The sequence below is a fragment of the Solanum lycopersicum genome, chromosome 6 (genome assembly GCF_036512215.1).
Source record: "Solanum lycopersicum chromosome 6, SLM_r2.1".
Lineage (NCBI taxonomy): Eukaryota > Viridiplantae > Streptophyta > Magnoliopsida > Solanales > Solanaceae > Solanum > Solanum lycopersicum.
In genome coordinates this window covers 32,834,227-32,855,913 of record NC_090805.1, presented here as the reverse complement: position 1 = coordinate 32,855,913, position 21,687 = coordinate 32,834,227, and the positions used below count along the sequence as shown (strand labels likewise).

Sequence of the window (21,687 nt, the reverse complement as noted above, 5' to 3'; positions counted from 1 at the left end):
ATAGATTCCTTTTTGGGAGCGATTCATCCTTCCCGAACGCAGGATACAACTCTCCGTTGTACTGCGCTCTCCAAGTGTGCTTGTTCCCCCCTTCTTCCGATCTCTACGCATTTCACCTCTCCACCAGAAATTCCCTCTACCCCTACCGTACTCCAGCTTGGTAGTTTCCACCGCCTGTCGAGGATTGAGCCCTGGGATTTGACGGCGGACATAAAATCTGAATTTTGCTTAGTCTAGCATAGAGGGTGATACATTATCTCCCACTTGGGAACATTCATCCTAGAATGAAGTATAAACTAGCTTAAATGGAGGGACAGAGTTGCAACCCCTACCACTAAACACTGGATATTGATTTATGACTGATATAAGATTCGAGAACATCCAAATACTCTGAAAATGTAAAATTAATTCGAAGGAAGATGATGCAAAGGCTGAAACTGGATATAAATGACTGGAAACTTAAGAGGAACTACTACCTCAAGTTGGTATAAAATTAGAAAGAAAGTGATGAGGATACTTGGCCTTCATGGTCGCTTCTTCTTCCCAAGTAGCTCCCTCTACAGACTCACTCCTCCTCAAAACCTTAACTAAAACAACTTCTTTGTTTCTTAATCTTCGAACCCTCCAATAAAGGATTTCAACTAGTACCTCTTGATAAGTGAGAGTATACTTCAAAATCATATTTTCTAAATGCACAATACATGCTAGATAACCCAAACACTTCTTCAATAACAAAATGTGAAAAATCGCATGCAGTATTGCTAGTTCTTGTTGGCAAGTCTAATTCATAAGCCTCTTTACCAACCCCTTTTGAGATCTTGTAACGACCTACATATCTAGGGTTGAACTTCCCTTTCTTATATAATCTCATTACCCCATTATTGGCGATACTCTTAGGAAAACCAATCATCATCTTGAATCTCTAGTTCCCTTCTCCTTACATCTGCATAGGATTTTAGGCGACTCTAGGTTATCTTAGATTTATCTCTAATGAGTTGCACTTTCTCCAATCATCATGAACTGAATATGTCCCTAACAAGGATACTTCATCTTCTTCAAACCAGCTAAATATAATTCTACATTTACACCCATATAATGCCTCACAAGGGCCAATTTAAATGCTGGAATAATAACTATTATTGTAGGCGAACTCAAAAGAGGAAGGTGATTATCCCAATTACCCATGAAATCGATCACAACCTCTCAATATGTACTCTAAGGTATGAATGTTTAACTCTGCCTTCATATTCTTTTGCGGATAAAAATGTTGTGTTAAGATTAACATGAATACCATGACCTTTCTGAAATAACTATTGGAGATGATAGACAAAGGAACCCCATACAATGTAACTATATTGGAGATGATAGACAAAATATCCCCATGCAATGTAACTATATAATTAATTTAAATCTTGGCATAGTCCTCTACCAAGTCTTTAGTCTTAACCTCCAAAAATTGCACAGATTTAGTAACTCTATCAACATTCACCCAAATGAAGCCACGTTGTCTTCTTGTGAAAGGTAAACCCACAATAAAGTCCATGCTGATTACTTCACACTTCCAAGTAGGAATGTTGATATCTTGAGTCATACCTCCGGGTTTCTAATAGTCTTCCTTCACTTGCTAGCAATTTCGAAACTTACCCACAAAACCCGCTCTATCTCTTTTCATACCATTCCACCCAAATACTTCCCAAAGATCATGGTACATCGTAATGACACATGCATTAATAGAATATATGGAGTTATGGGATTTTGAAAGAAACTGTTGCCTAAACTTACCAACCTTAGGAACACATAATCGCTCTTGATTGTCTCGCCCCGAGCCTACACCCTATATGTGGCTGGCAACCAATGACCATTATTGTTGGCTTTGAGCGAATACTTGGCATGACTTGCTTAACTCACCAAAAGACTTAACTCAATAGTAATACAAGAACATTTTCATAATTAAATTAATTTAATTCCTTGTCCAAAATGACATTTAAGTCTCAAATATAATATTTGAATAAGAGAGACTCAACTGAACTACTAATTATCTGTCTATGAAGACTCTAAAAATATGATGAATTTTGGGACAGACCCCATAACATTTTGAAATTGAAAGACTGGAAAGCATATAAAATGATCCTCTGGAATGCAAGGAGGCTCACCATTGACTCTAAGTGCTCCAACTCGATCAACGAGGTGATGGATGTTGATCATGATTACTTGCATATGCATCATAAGACAATGTAGACTAACTAGCATAAGAACATTAAATGTATGAGTATGCGAGTTGGGATGCTAACATAACTTAAGTTTGAAAAGAGTGTGGAGAAACACTTACCTTGGCTTTGGTCAATTCGTGGAGTCTCAATTTATATATATAAAGTAGTATAAATCATGTAATATGAATATAAATAAGACTTTAATGAAACTAAAACAATCTTAGTTCATTAAAATAAAGCAATAACAAATTTAACTACTCATTTAAAGTAGTATAACTTAAGTGGGAGATTCTCTAACCGACGAACATCAATGTGAACCTAAGTGATGATACAACATTTTACGTCACACTTACAAGGACCATCCTATACCTTGCCATCGGTGTAGGACCTTACTTAACTTAGTGGATCCGCTAGCTTAACTTACGTGATAATCTAAAAGATATGAGCCATTACCACCCATGATGGCTACATGGTTTACATTGGGACTTGAGTTAATATGAACCCTTATCCCCACATGGATGGTCAATACTCTCAAATATACTCTAGGTCATGCATTTATAATAACATCCTTTCTTTGGGCTTGAGATAATTGCTCAATACTTACCTTTTAAAGCTTTCTTGGAATGAATGTTCCCTTTTCTTGTTCAAAACTCCTTTGGGAAATCTTAGTTTCCTATTAACTTAAATGTAAAAACATTTATATACTTTCTAGAGAATACTTAGTTCTCTTATATGTTTTAAGAAACAAACTCAACTTTTTACTCTTTGCTTAACTTTAAAATTTTGATCTTAATCAACTCTTTAGGGAATACTTAGTTCCCTTATATTTCTTGATGGAAAGACTTCACTTTTTAGTCTTTCTTTATCTTGAAACTTGATTCTTAGATGCAAAGTTAAAACACTTAATAAGACTCTTGTAGACATTAAGAAGCTTTACTTTGACTTACTTTTTAACCTTAAGACTTAACCCTTAGTTTAGTAGTCTTTGATCATAACTTTCCCTTAATTTGATTATTGATTCAAGGTTCATGATTTTATATTTATGGATTATTTTGTGATGTTTAAAATTGTAGGTAAAAGACTTAGGAACTAGCACAAAAAGATGGGGCAAAAAAGGAGTCTCTAGGCAACCCTGTGCTACGAGCGGCGCGGGGTGCCAGAGCGTGATGAACAGAGGCTGTCCTAAGGGGCTCTGGCTAGCGCTACGCGCAAGTTTTTGTTGGACAGAGCCTGCCCTAAGGGGCTCTGGTTGGCGCGACCCCTCAGGGCCCATTAAACGGGATCTTCATCTTTTCTTCTCTGTTTTTTAAACTCTAAACCTTCTAAACTCCTACGGATCTCAAATAACTTAGGATTACTAATAACCTCAATACCCAATAGATTAGACCCAAAAACATGAATCCAATAAAGTAGAACATAATAAACTCATCCAACAAAAATTTAACCATCGTTCATCAAGAATTTCAATGTCCATTATTCAATCTATTCAAACTTTGATGAATTAAAAAAAATTGGTATGTGGATGAGCTAACCCAAAATAGAAAGATAGCACGTACTTTAATAGGGATCACTCCCAAAAAATTCCGCTCGTGAAACCTTAGTTTTCTTGATGGATTCTTGATCTTTCTTTCCGTTTCTCCTTCTCTTCTCTTTTCTCCTAAGCCCTAAGCGTGAATTAGTTTTCTAAAACTGACTTAAGGATTATTTTTACTCCTAATAAACCCTTAAAAATAATTAGGAAATAGTTGGGTGAAATGACAAGTTTACCCCACTAAAATCAAGATTAGGACCTTTCTCAACCCAACAACCCAACTTTCGATAGGCACATATCCCCTATACAGTATCAAAAATGTTCAAACTCAGCAAATTTGGTATGATCTCTCTAAGGGCCTTCCAAATATATATAAAAAGGGACTTTAAATCATCTTGAGATAGAAGCTATAACCGTTCTAAGATGACCAAAACTCAATTTCTTAATTTAGTAAATTTTCCAAATTTTACCTACTCTTTCCAAAAGAGATTATTTTTAGTTTCTTAACTTATTATAGGAAATTATGATTTGCAGATGTTACACTGATGGGAAATTTTACAATCTCCCCCTTGGGACAAAACCTCAACTCTCTAGTGATGGACTGCACACTTTAGTTGAAGTAATATCAGATTAATGTCTTGCTTTTTCCATAGCCTCCACTACCAATGAGGATTTTTCCCCATTCTAAATTGTTACACCACCATCACATATTCTCTTTAAAAAAATCCTAAGCGAGCAAGCCAGTGAAAATTCTTTGCTAGTTCCTTTCTTTCTTTCTCTACATGTGTCATACTACCCATCGATAATCAACTGAGTATCAAGTCATCTCCGCCGATGAAGATTCAACTCTTTCTAGGTGAACTCATATTGAAGGCTCTTATAGTCTATAGTCTGTGACCACATATACGTGAACACCATATAAGTAATCCCTCCAAAGATAACCTTAAGTTTTTTAGAAGCATATAATATAACCTTATCTCACTTTAAAACACACAACCTAGGCCGACTGAGGATGCACCCCAGTAGATAACATAACTGTCTGAACCCTCAGGTAAAGTAACAACAAGAGTTATAGTCAACCTAGTTTTCAATTTTGTGAAGATTTTTTCATAATCACCTGACCACTGAAACCTAACCTTCAATGTGGGGTGGAAGCGGAATTAAAAGGAATTAAGAGTGAGAGAGAGATGTATTTGAAAGGGTTGATCTTATTATGAGGGAGAACCCTCTATTTATACAACCAAATTTACATGTATGGCCATTATAAATGGCCGACACTTACTTTTACACATGGCCTAATTATGTTCGGCCGATGCATAACGACAAAAGACTTTACATGATAGTGGCCTTCACTTTATTTATGGCCGACACAACGTTTTACATACGGCCTTCTTTTATATGGCCAACGCAAAACAACAAAATACAATAATACTATTACAATAATATTATTTTTACATTAATATCTTTTTTGTAAATAAGCAATTTATCTTATTCTAGTTGTACCTCAGGGATTATGTCATCACCTTTGTTATACTTAGAACATATATGGTCTGGATATTTATGACCGACGAATTTGCAATATCTTGTCATTAGTTCTTCAGAGATGAATCCTTGTTTTATTGCTCTAGTTGTTGGAGTAGCTTCTAGTTTTAATAAGGACAAAATCCATTTCTGGACTTCCTCCATATCTGCTTGCCTTATTTCTCGCGAATTGGCATATATCATTAAATGTTCTCTTGAATAATAGCTCCATATGATTTTTCCTTGTAAATAGTTATTAACTAATTCCTGTATGATAGTTGATAACTCAATTATTCTTTTGTTTGCATAAAAACTGGGTATCTCAACTTTTGGTATCTCTGGCTGTTGCCCTATGTCTTCTGGTATTATCATCTCTCGTGTTAATCCAATTTTTACTATTTTGATCATTGGTTTTATCTCGTCATAAAGTATCTCATCTGATGCTGTATAGAATCTTATAAAAAATAAGTTTCCTTTTGTTATTATTGGTATATCAAAAATGATTTGTGGACCTCCGGGATTCCACCTATATCTTCTCATGTATATGTATAAACTGTATTTAATAGTCCATAATTATAACAAGTCTTCACTAGATTTGGATTCGTTTTTGGTTGTGCAATTTGCTTGTTATAACCTTGTAATTTTTGGGTTAGATAGTCCTGGGTTTTTTCTGTGGTTGTGGTAGATTTGGGTTTGAGATTTAAAATTTTTTGTATTTTGTATAGGTTTTCAATGTAAGCTTGGGATATATGGTTATATGTTTTCTTTTCCTTATGCAGGTTGGCTGTATATGTAGATGTTTGTGGTGTTGGGGTATCTACTATTTGTACCTTTGGGATAAATGATTTTGTAAATAAGCTGTTTAGGTTTGTATTTTTCGATGTAGTTTTTTCCATAGCTCCTATGCTTGTACCTGCAACATTAGCAATGGTATGGGTTTTAGGGAGTTTCCCAACGTCTCCTTTTAGCTCTGGCTGTTTACCGTTTGCCGAACGATGTAGCTCCACATGTTTATAGTCATGCTGCTGACTTGTAGCTTTAGATTTTTCTGCATTTTCTTCTAGCTTTTGAACTCTCAAGCCTATACTATTCACTTTTGTACAAAGTGTAGTTAGGCTTTTGAGTATGTTCTCCATAAGATTATCTTGTTCTGGCTTTGTAACTTTGTCTTGATAGATAGTCTGCAATCATATTTTTATCAGTTTTAATTACCTCAATTGCAAATGTAAAATTTAATATATTTAATACTAATCTCCTTATTTCTTTTGTTGTAACTGAATCCTCTACCATTTTTGTTATCCACCATTTTACCTGTGTGTTATCTTTTCTTACAATAAATTTATTGTAAACAATACATGGTTCAAATGCTAATAAACATTTATATAATGCAAATAATTCATTTGTTTATTTCCCATTTTATTTGTGCTTCTGCATAAGATCCTGAATAATATCTACAATGGTGTTCTATTTTTTCTTTTTCATATTTGTATTTTAAAACTCCTCCATATTTATGATCACTTTAATCTGTTTCAACAATATAAATAAATGTTCTATTTTCATCAGGAAAGTAAAGTTTTGGTAATTTTTTACATAAATTCTTAATATTTCTTATATGTTCTTTATCTTTATTGTCGAAATAATATTCTATATCTTTTTTAAGTTTTTTTGTGTAATGATTTTAAATGGTCTGCTAATTTTGGTATATATTCTCTTACTTGATTTACTAATCCTAGAAAGGATTGTAATTTCTTTTTCGTATCTATATTTTCATCAAGGGTGATTATTTTTGTACTATATGTTTTTGTATTTTTATTCCATTCTTATCTATTTGTATTCCTAGAAATTCTATTTGTGGTTTCATAATTTCTGCTTTCTTCTTACTTAAGCTTATACTTGAATGTTTGATTATATTTATAAATTTTTCTAATAATCTTATATGTTCATCTTGTGTTTTAGAATATAATAATATATCATCTATATATACAATACAATTTTCTAACTGGTTAAAGTGGTTGTCCATAAAATGTTGATATCTACCTGGTGCATTCTTATATCCAAATGGTAACACATTTCATTCATAGAAACCTTGCGGTACTGTGAATGCTGTTAGCTGTTTAGATTCTTCTTTTAGTTTTAGGTGATAAAATCCTGATTTACAATCAAATTTACTGAAATAATTATACGCTTGTATCTGTCTTATTTTTAGTATTTTATTTTGTATTGGGTAATTATATGTTTTAGTTTTAGCATTTGAGTTGCGATAATCTATAACCATCCTGCTTTTGCCTCTTTTTTGTTCACTATGTTTTATAACTATAAATGCTGGACTTGTATGTTTACTATTACTTTCTCGTATGTAATTATTTTCTAATAGTTCATCTATATGTATTTTGAATTCTTTTAAATCATCAAAGTTATATTTTAATGGTTTCTGTATTATTATTCTACTTTCATCTATTAGTTCAAGTTTTACTTTTGTCTTACGTTTTTCCCATCCTTGTAATGGATCTTCGTTATATAGTTGTTCTAGTTGTTTATTTATTATTTTAACTTTATCTATTGTAAATATGATAATTTCTAATTGTGATATTTGTTTCTTATTTATATTTTCAATTTCTTGATTTATTTTTTCACTTTTTTTATCCATTCTGTAGTTTTTCGTTGTTTATTATTTACTCTTTTTGCTCCTATTTTGTTTCCGCATGGTGTAGTAAACCACCAGTGTGTTTTTGTTTTTATATGTGGCTAGAATTTATCTAAAAAGTACATTCCTAGTAACATATCTTTTGTTGTGAACTCAAAATTATAAATTTCTTCTATCATTAATATCTTATCCCATATTTGTATTTTTATATTTTTGTTTTGTATTTAATCATACTTCCTTCATTATTAAATCCTGTTACTACCATAGGTGTTTTTTATTTTTTCCATTTATCTTCTGGTAGACAATTATATTTACATATATACGCTTCTGCTCTTGTATCTATCATAGGGATATAATATCTGTTGTGATATCCTTCTATAATAATTTTTGCAAGTATAAATATTTTCATTATTCATTTTCTTCTTTTTATAACTATTTTCTTATTTTGACAAGTTATTGTTAATTGTTCATTTTCTATATTGTATGGTTTAACTTTTTCTAACCATTTTATACCTAATGTAATATGATGATTTCCTTGGTATATTTCAAATGGTATTATTAAGGGTATTTGTAATGATCCTTTTGGTCGTTTTGAGAGTTAAAACCTTGTGTTTTATAAAATATCTTTCGTTAGATTTTAAATGGGTATTTTGAACTATTTCATAATTATAACTACGAAAGTAATGGGGTAGTTTTACTAATTTATTTAGTTAGTGGTTAGGAAAATAATATTAAAATAAATAATGGGTCACTTTTATCAAATTGTATAGTTGATTATATGATAATTAGGGTAGAAGTTTCTCTTTAGAAAAAGGAAGAAAATAAGAAAAGGGAGATTGCAGAGCAGCCTCGAAGAGGGACGGCAATTTCAGGTAAGAAATTAATCTTCGTATATTTTATACGTATGAACATAGATTGTAGGATTAAGAATTTAATAATGGCAATGACATTATCCATATAGGACGAGTTTTTCAAGGGCAATTTCATTATTATATTATATTATAAAGTAGCCGTATAGGACGAGTTTTCAAGGGAACAATTACAGTATTATATTATGTTATAAAGTTAAAGGGTTCATATGTATAGAATATTATTAAAGGCTATTGAAATCATAGTCAGGTGAGGAGTAAAATATTATTATAATTTAATTAATTTGAGAGAATGGAAGTTGCAGTATGGTTGTATGCCTCCTAGTTAACAGTTATAAATTAATTATGGTTGTATGGAATTGCACATATTAGTGCAATTTGTTATGCAATTATGGCAATTATGAGTGAATTATTAGAAGGAGTAAAGTACTGGTAATTGCATGTTGATATGCAAGAAGTGAATTGCATAATGTAGGAAGATCTTAACGTTCCTTAGATTATTATAAATATAATTATTATTGTTATTATATGTGGGCATAACAATATATACTTATTTAACTACTATATATTTTAATAATAATTAAAATACTAAAGAATTTGGTGTTAAAGTAGTGGAAAATTGGATGCACTAAGTTCTGTACATCTAATGTATGCATATGCTATAATTTGCATATGATATAGTTAAGTTGCTGTTGGTTCGTAGCCACTGGTTCTGTGACCATTGGCATTCATTTTTACATATTGATATCATTTTCTTACCTTATAAACTATTTTTATATATATATTAAGATAGGTAGCTAAGTATTAGGTGTATTGAATTATTTAAATTCCATTAATGTTATACTAAATGGGGGAAATTAAATTTACCCTTTAGTTTGAACTTTATGAAATTATTTATAGAATTAGGTGAACTTTTGGGTCTAGACTAGATAAAGAATAATATGAGTATTCCTAGACTCGTTAACTTATAAATTATGCACACATAATTGATAGATTGGAAGGGTTCGGAGGCATCGAGGAAAGGAAAAGCATTGAAGGACTAGTTTCTTGACTTCGATTCTTCGGTGGAGGTAGGTTATGGTTTATTCTATTCGATAATAAACTCTTAATAGTGACTGATATGCATTGAATGATATTGTGAAGTTTCCTATGTACTTAATTGTGTGATTGTGTGGCTTGGTCGTGTGTTTTGTAATTGGTCTGAAATCCCGAGACCATGAAATGTATAATCTTAAACCACCTCTATCGAAGTAAGGCCTTGAATAAAGAAGGCTCGATGAAATATTATTAACGAATGAAAAAGTGGTGATATTAAATGATAAACTAACGATATTTTTGGATCGACGTGTCACGTTCTGACACGGTATTTTTTGGATCGGAGTGTAACATTTCGACACGGTATTTTTGGATCGGAGTGTCACATTCCGACACGGTATTTTTAGGATCGGAGTGTCACGTTCCGACACGATTTTTGGATCGGAGTGTCATGTTCTTACACGGTATTTTTTTATCGGAGTGTCATGTTCCGACAGGATATTTTTGAATCGGAGTGTCACGTTCCGACACGATAATATTAAAGGAAAAATATGTTTAATTAATGAAAGATACTCAATCTCAAAAGAACTCAACTCCCAAAATGGTTTGGTTTGGAGGCATGAGTCCTCATGTGTGATCTTGATATCATTGACTTATTACGAGCTTACTTTAATGTTGTTGATACTTGTTCATGTTGTTTGTTGTTTATCTCCTGTTAAGTGCTATAGTTGAGTTCATACTATTATTTATTGTATATTAGTTCCTATTTTGTGTTGGCCGATGATATCTACTCAGTACATGTTGCCCCGTACTGAGTCCTACTTGTGTTTTTCTTTGTTTTCCTTTTATGAAATGCAGCGAGTGTACCTATGACGTCAGATTTCCCTATGCTTTAGCCAGCCTCCCGCATATCAAGTTCCACGGTGAGCTATTCATTCATTCTCGTGTTGGATTCTTTCGGTCATGACATGATGTCCTATACTTTCGGACACATACCATTTTATTCATTTATTTTAGTGTCTTTGATACTCTTAGACTTCGTAATTAGAGATTAGATGTCCTTGTTGTGATGACTTTCAGGTTTTCGAAAATGATAGTTAATAAATTTTGGAGCTTCCACAATATTTTGTTTCTCACAGTTGAATTATTGGTACAGGTTGGAATTTGAATTTCTTGGTTCGTCCACCTAGGTAGTTAAGTGTGGATGCCACTCACGACTCGTGTTGGGTCGTGACATTATTTCTCCTATAATTATTTCTTTTTCCGTTGTTTCTTCATTTATGTTTACTATCTCACTAGGTAATCCAGGGCATATGTGTCCTGTTTTTATAATTTCTTCTTCTAATACTAACTCTCTTGTTATATATTTTTCTTCTTGTCCTGTATTTATCAAAATTTTATATTTTCTTTGGTCCATTATTCCTGTTATGAAATAATGATATGGTGATATTTCTTCCTCAACTAATAAGTTTTGTGGGATTTCATAGTTTCTTTTAGATGTACTCATTCTTGATGAGGTAGCTCTTGTTAACGTATTTGGTACACTTGAAGTACTTAATCTTTCTTTTACAATTTCTAAATTTTCTTCCATGTCAATTTCTTTATAGCTATAGTCATTATTGTCTATTACAGTAATTATTTTTTCGAAAGAATTTTCTATCTTTATTTTATCAATTTTGTTTTTTGCTATTATTTTATGTTTTGTTGTTAATATATATAAGTTTTTACATCTTGCTGTAAATATTTTACTGCATGGTGCTAACTCTATTGCAGACATTTTCCAATATAATGCTAATAATTTATCTATATTTGTGTCCGTTAATGCTACCGTATAATTGTCACTTATTATAAATTTAAATTTTTGGTATATTAAGTTTCCTTTTATTGCACTAATTACACTTTTTTTATAGGGTGTATGATTCTGTCATCTGCTAAGTATATTTCAATAGGCGTATCTATTCCTTTTTGAAAACAGGCTTTTATTAATATTTCTGTTCCTCCTAAATGTACATATTTTATAGGTGTTTTAGCTTTTATATGTCACAACCCAAAACAAGTCGCGAGTGGCACCCACACTTATCCTACTATGTGAGCGAACCAACCAATCTGAACCCCAACATTCCAATCATAATAAACAGAAAATAATGCGGAAGACTTAAAACTTATTAATATAACCAATAAATAACTTCTAAAACTCAATACTTATTATTCTTAAAATTTGGAAGTCATCACCACAAGAACATCTATCCTCAACTTACTAAATCTAAGACTATCTAAGAAGCTAAAATAACTAAACAGCTAGTCCATGCCAGAACTTCAAGGCATCAAGACGTGAAGAAGAAGATCCAATCCAAGCTAGAAACAATAGCTCACCTTGAAATCTGATGTGATGAAGACTGGCTAGAGTTGCGGTTGAGTTGAAGACGACGGTACGTTTGCTGCACTCCACAAATAACAAAGAAAGAAACATACAAGTAGGGGTCAGTACAAGGCACAAGTACTGAGTAGGTATCATCGGCCAACTTAAAATAGAGAGCAATATACATCAAATAATATCATAAAATCAACGACAATACTCAACAGTTGACAACAACAAGTACCATAACCATTGGCCACAACTCAAGCACATCTATAACGACTCACGCCTCCACACTATACTCGTTTGGGAAATAGGTTCTTTAAATTGAGTATATTAACATAATTCAAGATTCATTCTTTTTACTATCCTAGTGTCGGAACGTGACACTCCGATCCTCTTCATACTATCTTGGTGTCGGAACGTGACACTCCAATCCACTAATACTATCCTGGTGTCGGAACGTTACACCCGATCCACTAATACCATCGTTGTGTCGAAATGTGATACCTGATCAATTAATACTATCCTGGTGTCAGAACGTGACACCCAATCCACTACAAAAATCTTGATGTCGGAACGTGACACCCGATCCATTAATACTATCGTGGTGTCGAAACGTGACATCCGATCCATTAATACTATCCTGGTGTCGAAACGTGACACCCGATCCATTAATACTATCATGGTGTCGGAATGTGTAACGACCCGTTTAGTCGTTTTAAGCAATAGACTCCAATTCTAGAAAAACTGGCAGAAGCGACGGACCCCACGACGGGACGTCATGGGCACGACGGAACGTCATGGGCACGATGGACCGTCGCAGGGTCTCGTTTCTAAACACTTAGAAATTCTGAAATTTGGGTGCTGAAATCGACTCTCTGAACTCTGTGACGGACACGCAGGACGGACCGTCATACGCACGACGAACCGTCGTGATCCACCGTTCCAAAACACTTCAACTCTTGAAAATTTGGTACAGGGAACGACTCTCTGAACTTCGTGACGGAATGGCAGGACGGACCGTCACAGGCGTGACGGACCGTCATAGATTGTTCAGTGGAAATTGACTCTCTGACCCTTGCGACGACCTGTAGGATGGACCGTCGCAGGCACGACGGCCCGTCATAGGTTGTGCAAATCCCAGGCAAAATCGGATTTCCTTACACATTTTAAGGGACGTTTTTGGACTATTCTTTCCTTAATTATAGATTTCGTGGGTTTATATTAATAACTCAAATTCTTGGGGGTTAATAGAGGTAACCCTAAGTTAATTAGTGGGGTATTATTGCCATCTTTTATTCTTAATTATATAATAATTAGGGTAAAAGAAAGAGGGTTTGAATAAGAAAATAGACAGAACAAGAAGGGAGAGAGAGAAACGATCGAGAAGAAGAGGAAAACACCAAGCTTTGAGGATTAACTTGCTTGATTTCAATTCTTCGGTGGAGGTAGGTTATGGTTTTCATGCTTTCATAGTAAACTCTTAATAGAGAATGATATGTATTGGTAGTATTGTAAACCCTACTATATGCTGAATTGTATGTTTGCATGAATATGATTATGTGATTGAGATAAGATAAGCATGATGAAAATATTGAATCCCAAATCTTGAAAAGAAACTTTAATATACATTATTAATGGGATTGATGATGCCTTGGTATAGAAGAAGGCTTGATGAATTAAAGTAATGGGATTGAGGATGCCTTGGTATAGAGAAGGCTTGATGATTTACAGAATGATATTAGTGGATCGGAGTGTCACGTACCGACACATAGATTTAGGGGATCGGGTGTCACGAACCGACACGTAGATTTAGGGGATCGGGTGTCACGAACCGACACGTAGAATTAGGGGATCAGGTGTCATGAACCAACACGTAGAATTAGGGGATCGGGTGTCACGAACCGACACGTAGAATTAGGGGATCGGGTGTCACGAACCGACACGTAAATTTAGGGGATCGGGTGTCACAAACCGACACGTAGATTTAAGGGATCGGAGTGTCACGTACCGACACAAGAGGAATAATGAATATGAGGGAGCGGAGTGTCACGTACCGACAAAAGAGAAATAAAGATAATGAATCTTGAAAGATGTTAATATACTCAATCTAACGAACATGATTCCCAAATGAGTATGGTATTGGGGCTTGAGTCCTCATGTGTGAACTTGAGGGTAATTGTTAATGATATAGTGCTTGTTGTTGCTACATGTTGAGTATCATAGTTGATTTTATGATATTACTTGGTATATACTGTTTTCTATTTTGAGTTGGCCGATGATATCTACTCAGTACCCGTGCTTTGTACTGACCCCTACTTTTATTGTTTTCTTCTTGTTATTTGTGGAGTGCAGCAAACGTGCCGTCATCTTCGACTCAACAATAACTCAAGCCAGTCTTCGTCACACCGGATCTTCAGGGTGAGCTAACGCTTCTAGCTTGGACTGGATCTTCTCCTTCATGTCTTGATGCCTTGAACCTCCGGCATGGACTAGCTTCTTATGTATTTTTAGCTTTTAGAAACTCTTAGAATTAGTAGTTTAAAGTAGATGTTCTTGTGATGATGACTTCCAGATTCTGGGGATAATGATAAGTTTTTGAGTTATAGAAGTTGATTATTGATTTTACTTATGAGCTTAAGTCTTCCGCATTACTTTCTATTGATATTATATTGAAATGTTAAGGTTAGATTGGTTGGTTCGCTCACATAGGAGGGTAAGTGTGGGTGCCAGTCGCGACCCGGATTTGGGTCGTGACAAACTTGGTATTAGAGCATTAGGTTCATTAGTCTCATCACACAAGAACGAGTCTAGTAGAGTCTTAAGGAATGGTAGGGGGACGCCTTTACTTTTCCTTGAGAGGCTATAAGACATTAGGAAAAAATTTCACTCTTTCATTCTTTCTTTCGTGCTACTACTTGAGTCCAATTGGTATCTAGGCGATACGAATTGGTATCTGACCATATTCACTATCTTTCGCAGATGGTTAGAACTAGAGCAACGACTACGTCAACACCAACACCGGCTAGACAAGAAACAACAGAGCCAGCCACTGGGGCTGTGGCTCGAGGAAGAACAGCGGCAAGGGGCCGTGGTAGAGGTCGTGGGAGGACGTCCTCTAGAGGAAGAGGACGAGCACCGCACCCATCTGGTACTAGGGCGGTGACTCCTCCACCGACTGAGGAAGTGATAAGAGAGGGGGAGGATGGGGTGAATGAACAAGTGCAAAATGAGGAATTGCCACCCCAACCTACCCCAGAGATAATCAATCATGTTCTGGCTTATCTTAGCGGGTTATCTGATCAGGGCCAGACACCCCCTGTGTTTTCTGCACCAGCACCTCAGGCTCCGGAGGTACAACATGCGGCTACTATGGTTCCCCGCATGGATGTTCCATTGGAAATAGGCACATTTCCACGTCTGACTACAGGGCCTGTAATGACAAGTGATCAGCATGAACTTTTCAGTAAGTTCTTGAAATTGAAACCTCCGGTCTTCAAGGGTGCTGAATCGGAGAATGCTTATGATTTTTTGGTTGACTGTCACGAGCTACTACACAAGATGGGTATAGTAGAAAGGTTTAGTGTGGAGTTTGTGACTTATCAGTTTCAAGGGAACGCCAAAATGTGGCGGCGGTCACATATTAAGTGTCAACCAATAGAGGCACCACCTATGACTTGGGCCTTGTTCTCTAGCTTGTTTATAGAGAAGTATATTCCCCGGACTTTGAGGGATAGGAAAAGGGATGAGTTCCTGAGCCTAGAGCAAGGTAGGATGTCGGTTAATGCTTATGAGGCTAAGTTCCGTGCACAATCCAGATATGCCACTCAACTCTGTTTCAGTCCTCAAGAGCGAATTCGCCGGTTTGTGAAGGGGTTGAGGTCAGAATTGCGGATTTCGGCCTTACAGATAGCGGCAACGGCAAAATCCTTCCAAGAAGTGGTAGACTTTGTGATAGAAGTGGAAGGAGTGAAGCCAGACGACTTCACCACAACATCGACATCAAAAAGGCTTCGAAAGGGAGGTGAGTTTAATGGTGCTTACACTAGAGGACAGGGTTCGAGATGTTACTCAGTCCGACTAATTCAGTCTTCACTACAGACTGTAGTTGGGGAACCACCTCAGACCGGTCAACACTTCTCCGAGAGACCTATGCTTGACTCCAGAGAGTGTTACGGATGTGGGGAGACTGGACATATTAGGAGAAATTGTCCAAAACAGAGTTACAAACCCCCAATTGCTAGAGGTAGAGGTGGTCATGGTAGAGGCCGTTATTCTGGAGGACGTGGTGGTCGAGGTAATGGGGGTCACCAAAACGGCAGAGGTAATGGGCAAACTGGGGCCACTACATCACAACATGGTAGGGGCAACGGACAGACGAAGGATAGGGCCCATTGTTACGCTTTCCCTGGGCGGTCTGAAGCGGAGGCATCTGATGCTGTCATTACAGGTAATCTTCTGGTTTGTGATTGCATGGCTTCTGTATTGTTTGATCCTGGATCCACGTTTTCTTATGTATCTTCCTCATTTGCTAATGTTTTTTGTTCTTATGAATGCCCCTGCTGCGTTCATGAGCTTGATGAACGGGATTTTTAAGCCATATTTGGACCTCTTCGTGATCGTATTTATTGATGATATATTAGTATACTCAAAGAGCAAGAAGGAACATGAAGAGCATTTGAGAATGGTATTGGAAATGTTGAGGGAGAAAAAGCTTTATGCCAAGTTCTCTAAGTGTGAGTTTTGGCTAGATGCAGTGTCCTTCTTGGGGCACGTGGTTTCTAAGGATGGAGTGATGGTGGATCCTTCTAAGATTGAGACAGTGAAGAATTGGGTGAGACCTACTAATGTGTCAGAAATAAGGAGCTTTGTTGGGTTAGCTAGCTACTACCATCGATTTGTCAAGGGATTCTCTTCTATTGCTTCCCAATTGACGAACTTGACTAAGCAGAATGTTCCATTTGTATGGTCGGACGAATGTGAGGAAAGCTTTCAGAAGCTCAAGACTTTGTTGACTACCGCACCTATCCTTACCTTGCCAGTAGAGGGTAAGAACTTCATCGTTTATTGTGATGCATCCTATTCTGGTTTGGGTGCAGTACTAATGCAAGAGAAGAGTGTGATTGCTTATGCTTCAAGGAAATTAAAGGTGCATGAACGTAACTATCCGACCCACGATTTGGAATTGGCTGCGGTAGTGTTTGCATTAAAACAATGGAGACACTATTTATATGGGGTTAAGTTTGAGATCTACACGGATCACCGTAGCCTTCAGTATGTCTTTACTTAGAAGGATTTGAACTTGAGACAGAGGAGATGGATGGAACTACTGAAGGACTACGACATCACTATTTTGTATCATCCGGGGAAGGCGAATGTTGTAGCGGATGCTTTAAGTAGAAAGGCGGGAAGCATGGGAAGTCTAGCTCACTTTCAAACTTCTAGACGCCCATTGGCTAGAGAGGTTCAGACTCTAGCTAATGACTTGATGAGATTAGAAGTAAATGAGAGGGGAGGATTGTTGGCTTGTGTGGAGTCAAGATCTTCTTTTCTTGACAAAATTAAGGGAAAACAGTTTGATGATGAGAAACTAAGGCGAATCCAAGATAAAGTATTGCGAGGGGAGGCTAAGGAAGCACAAATCGATGAGGAAGGTGTTTTGAGAATCAAGGGAAGGGTATGCGTACCCCGCGTCGATGATTTGATCAACACTATTCTGACAGAGGCTCATAGTTCAAGGTATTCTATACATCCGGGTGCAACCAAGATGTATCGTGACCTAAAGCAACACTTTTGGTGGAGTAGAATGAAGCGTGATATTGTTGACTTTATTGCCAAGTGTCCAAACTGTCAACAAGTAAAGTATGAACACCACAGGCCCGGAGGAACACTTCAGAGAATGCCCATTCCTGAATGGAAGTGGGAGAGAATTGCAATGGACTTTGTGGTTGGTCTTCCCAAGACATTGGGAAAGTTTGATTCTATTTGGGTAATTGTTGATAGGTTAACTAAGTTTGCTCATTTTATTCCGGTTAAGGTGACTTACAATGCCGAGAAGTTAGCCAAGATCTATATCTCAGAAATCGTTCGATTGCATGGGGTTCCACTATCCATCATATCAGATAGAGGTACGCAGTTTACTTCTAAGTTTTGGAAAACATTGCATGCGGAATTGGGTACTAGGTTGGACCTTAGTACTACGTTCCATCCTCAGACCGATGGTCAGTCTGAAAGGACGATTCAAGTGTTGGAGGATATGCTTCGTGCATGTGTGATAGAGTTTGGTGGTCATTGGGATAGCTTCCTACCCTTAGCGGAGTTTTCATACAATAATAGCTATCACTCAAGTATTGATATGGCTCCATTCGAAGCATTGTATGGTAGGAGATGTAGGTCTCCCATTGGTTGGTTTGATGCATTTGAGGTTAGACCTTGGGGTACTGACCTTTTGAGGGATTCGATAGAGAAAGTGAAGTCTATTCAAGAAAAGCTTCTAGCGGCGCAAAGTAGACAAAAAGAATATGCAGATCGAAAGGTTAGAGACTTAGAGTTCATGGAAGGTGAACAAGTCTTGTTGAAAGTTTCGCCCATGAAAGGGGTGATGCGGTTTGGAAAATGGGGTAAACTAAGTCCAAGGTACATTGGACCATTTGAAGTACTCAAGCGAGTAGGGGAGGTGGCTTATTAGTTAGCCTTGCCTCCAGGGCTGTCCGGAGTACACCCGGTATTCCATGTGTCGATGTTGAAAAGATACCATGGGGATGGGAATTACATTATCCGTTGGGATTCAGTTTTGTTTGATGAAAACTTGTCTTATGAGGAGGAGCCTGTTGCTATTTTAGATAGAGAAGTTCGCAAGTTCAGGTCAAGAGAGATTGCATCCATCAAGGTGCAATGGAAGAATCGACCGGTTGAAGAAGCCACTTGGGAGAAGGAGGCGGATATGCGAGAAAAATACCCACATCTGTTTACAGATTCAGGTAGTCCTTTTCGCCCTTGTTTTCCTTCTTTTGATCGTTCGGGGACAAATGATGGGTAAATTGGTATCTAATGTAACGACCCATTTAGTCGTTTTGAGCAACAGACTCCAATTCTGGAAAAACTGGCAGAAGCGACGAACCCCACGACGGGACGTCATGGGCACGATGGACCGTCGCAGGGTCTCATTTCTAAACACTTAGAAATTCTGAAATTTGGGTGCTGAAATCGACTCTCTGAACTCTGTGACGGACATGCAGGACGGACCGTCATAGGCACGACGAACCGTCGTGATCCACCGTTTCAAAACACTTCAACTCTTGAGAATTTGGTACAGGGAACGACTCTCTGAACTTCGTGACGGAATGGCAGGACGGACTGTCACAGGCGTGACGGACCGTCATAGATTGTTCAGTGGAAATTGACTCTCTAACCCTTGCGATGACCTGCAGGACGGACCGTCGCAGGCACGACGGCCCGTCATAGGTTGCGCAAATCCCAGGCAAAATCGGATTTCCTTACACGTTTTAAGGGACATTTTTGGACTATTCTTTCCTTAATTATAGATTTCGTGGGTTTATATTAATAACTCAAATTCTTGGGGGTTAAAAGAGGTAACCCTAAGTTAATTAGTGGGGTATTATTGCCATCTTTTATTCTTAATTATATAATAATTAGGGTAAAAGAAATAGGGTTTGAATAAGAAAATAGAAAGAACAAGAAGGGAGAGAGAAACGATCGAGAAGAAGAGGAAAACACCAAGCTTTGAGGATTAACTTGCTTGATTTCAATTCTTCGGTGGAGGTAGGTTATGGTTTTCATGCTTTCATAGTAAACTCTTAATAGAGAATGATATGTATTGGCAATATTGTAAACCCTACTATATGCTTAATTGTATGTTTGCATGAATATGATTATGTGATTGTGATAAGATAAACATGATGAAAATATTGAATCCCAAATCTTGAAAAGAAACTTTAATATACATTATTAATGGGATTGATGATGCCTTGGTATAGAAGAAGGCTTGATGAATTAAAGTAATGGGATTGAGGATACCTTGGTATAGAGAAGGCTTGATGATTTACAGAATGATATTAGTGGATCGGAGTGTCACGTACCGACACATAGATTTAGGGGATCGGGTGTCACGAACCGACACGTAGATTTAGGGGATCGGGGGTCACGAACCGACACGTATAATTAGGGGATCGGGTGTCACGAACCGACACGTAGAATTAGGGGATAGGGTGTCACGAACCGACACATAGATTTAGGGGATCGGGTGTCACGAACCGACATGTAGATTTAGGGGATCGGAGTGTCACATACCGACACAAGAGGAATAATGAATATGAGGGAGCAGAGTGTCACGTACCGACACAAGAGAAATAAAGATAATGAATCTTGAAAGATGTTAATATACTCAATCTAACGAACATGATTCCCAAATGAGTATGGTATTGGGGCTTGAGTCCTCATGTGTGAACTTGAGGGTAATTGTTAATGATATAGTGCTTGTTGTTGCTACATGTTGAGTATCATAGTTGATTTTATGATATTACTTGGTATATACTGTTTTCTATTTTGAGTTAGCCGATGATATCTACTCAGTACCCGTGCTTTGTACTGACCCCTGCTTTTATTGTTTTCTTCTTGTTATTTGTGGAGTGCAGCAAACGTGCCGTCATCTTCGACTCAACAATAACTCAAGCCAGTCTTCGTCACACCGGATCTTCAGGGTGAGCTAACGCTTCTAACTTGGACTGGATCTTCTCCTTCATGTCTTGATGCCTTGAACCTCCGACATGGACTAGCTTCTTATGTATTTTTAGCTTTTAGAAACTCTTAGAATTAGTAGTTTAAAGTAGATGTTCTTGTGATGATGACTTCTAGATTCTGGGGATAATGATAAGTTTTTGAGTTATAAAAGTTGATTATTGATTTTACTTATGAGCTTAAGTCTTCCGCATTACTTTCTGTTGATATTATATTGAAATGTTAAGGTTAGATTGGTTGGTTCGCTCACATAGGAGGGTAAGTGTGGGTGCCAGTCGCGGCCCGGATTTGGGTCGTGACAGAATGTGACACCTGATCCACTAGTACTATCCTAGTGTCGGAACGTGACACCCGATCCACTACTACTATCCTGGTGTCGGAACGTGACACCCGATCCACTAACCTCATTCTTTTGATTCATTTATCTTTCTTTTATACCAAGGCATTATCATTAACAGAGAGGGTTTTAGGTTTAAGCTTCACAACCTCATCTTTCCAACCCATTACAATCACATATTTATATCATGTAAGCATACAATTAAGCATATAGAAGACTTTACAATACTACCAACACATATCATTCGCTATTAAGAGTTTACTATGAACTAACATAAACCATAACCTACCTCCACCGAAGAATTAGAGATCAAGCAAGCTATCCCCAAAACCTTTGCTTTCCTCTTCGTTTCTCTCTTCTCTCGATCGATCTCCCTCTCTTTCTTCTTTTTCCTTATTCAAACTCTTTTTCTTTTACCCTAATT

General features: G+C 36.7%; 1 protein-coding gene across 1 annotated transcript; it reads left to right on the top strand.

Moving 5' to 3' along the window:
- The first annotated feature begins 9,873 nt into the window (after positions 1-9,873).
- LOC138349340 (uncharacterized) lies at positions 9,874-16,765 on the top strand. The gene is made up of 2 exons (XM_069299665.1): positions 9,874-10,733; positions 14,525-16,765. Exon 2 carries the CDS (start codon positions 15,152-15,154, stop codon positions 16,763-16,765), a length of 1,614 nt encoding a protein of 537 aa, XP_069155766.1. The 5' UTR covers positions 9,874-10,733; positions 14,525-15,151.
- Positions 16,766-21,687: the final 4,922 nt, after the last annotated feature.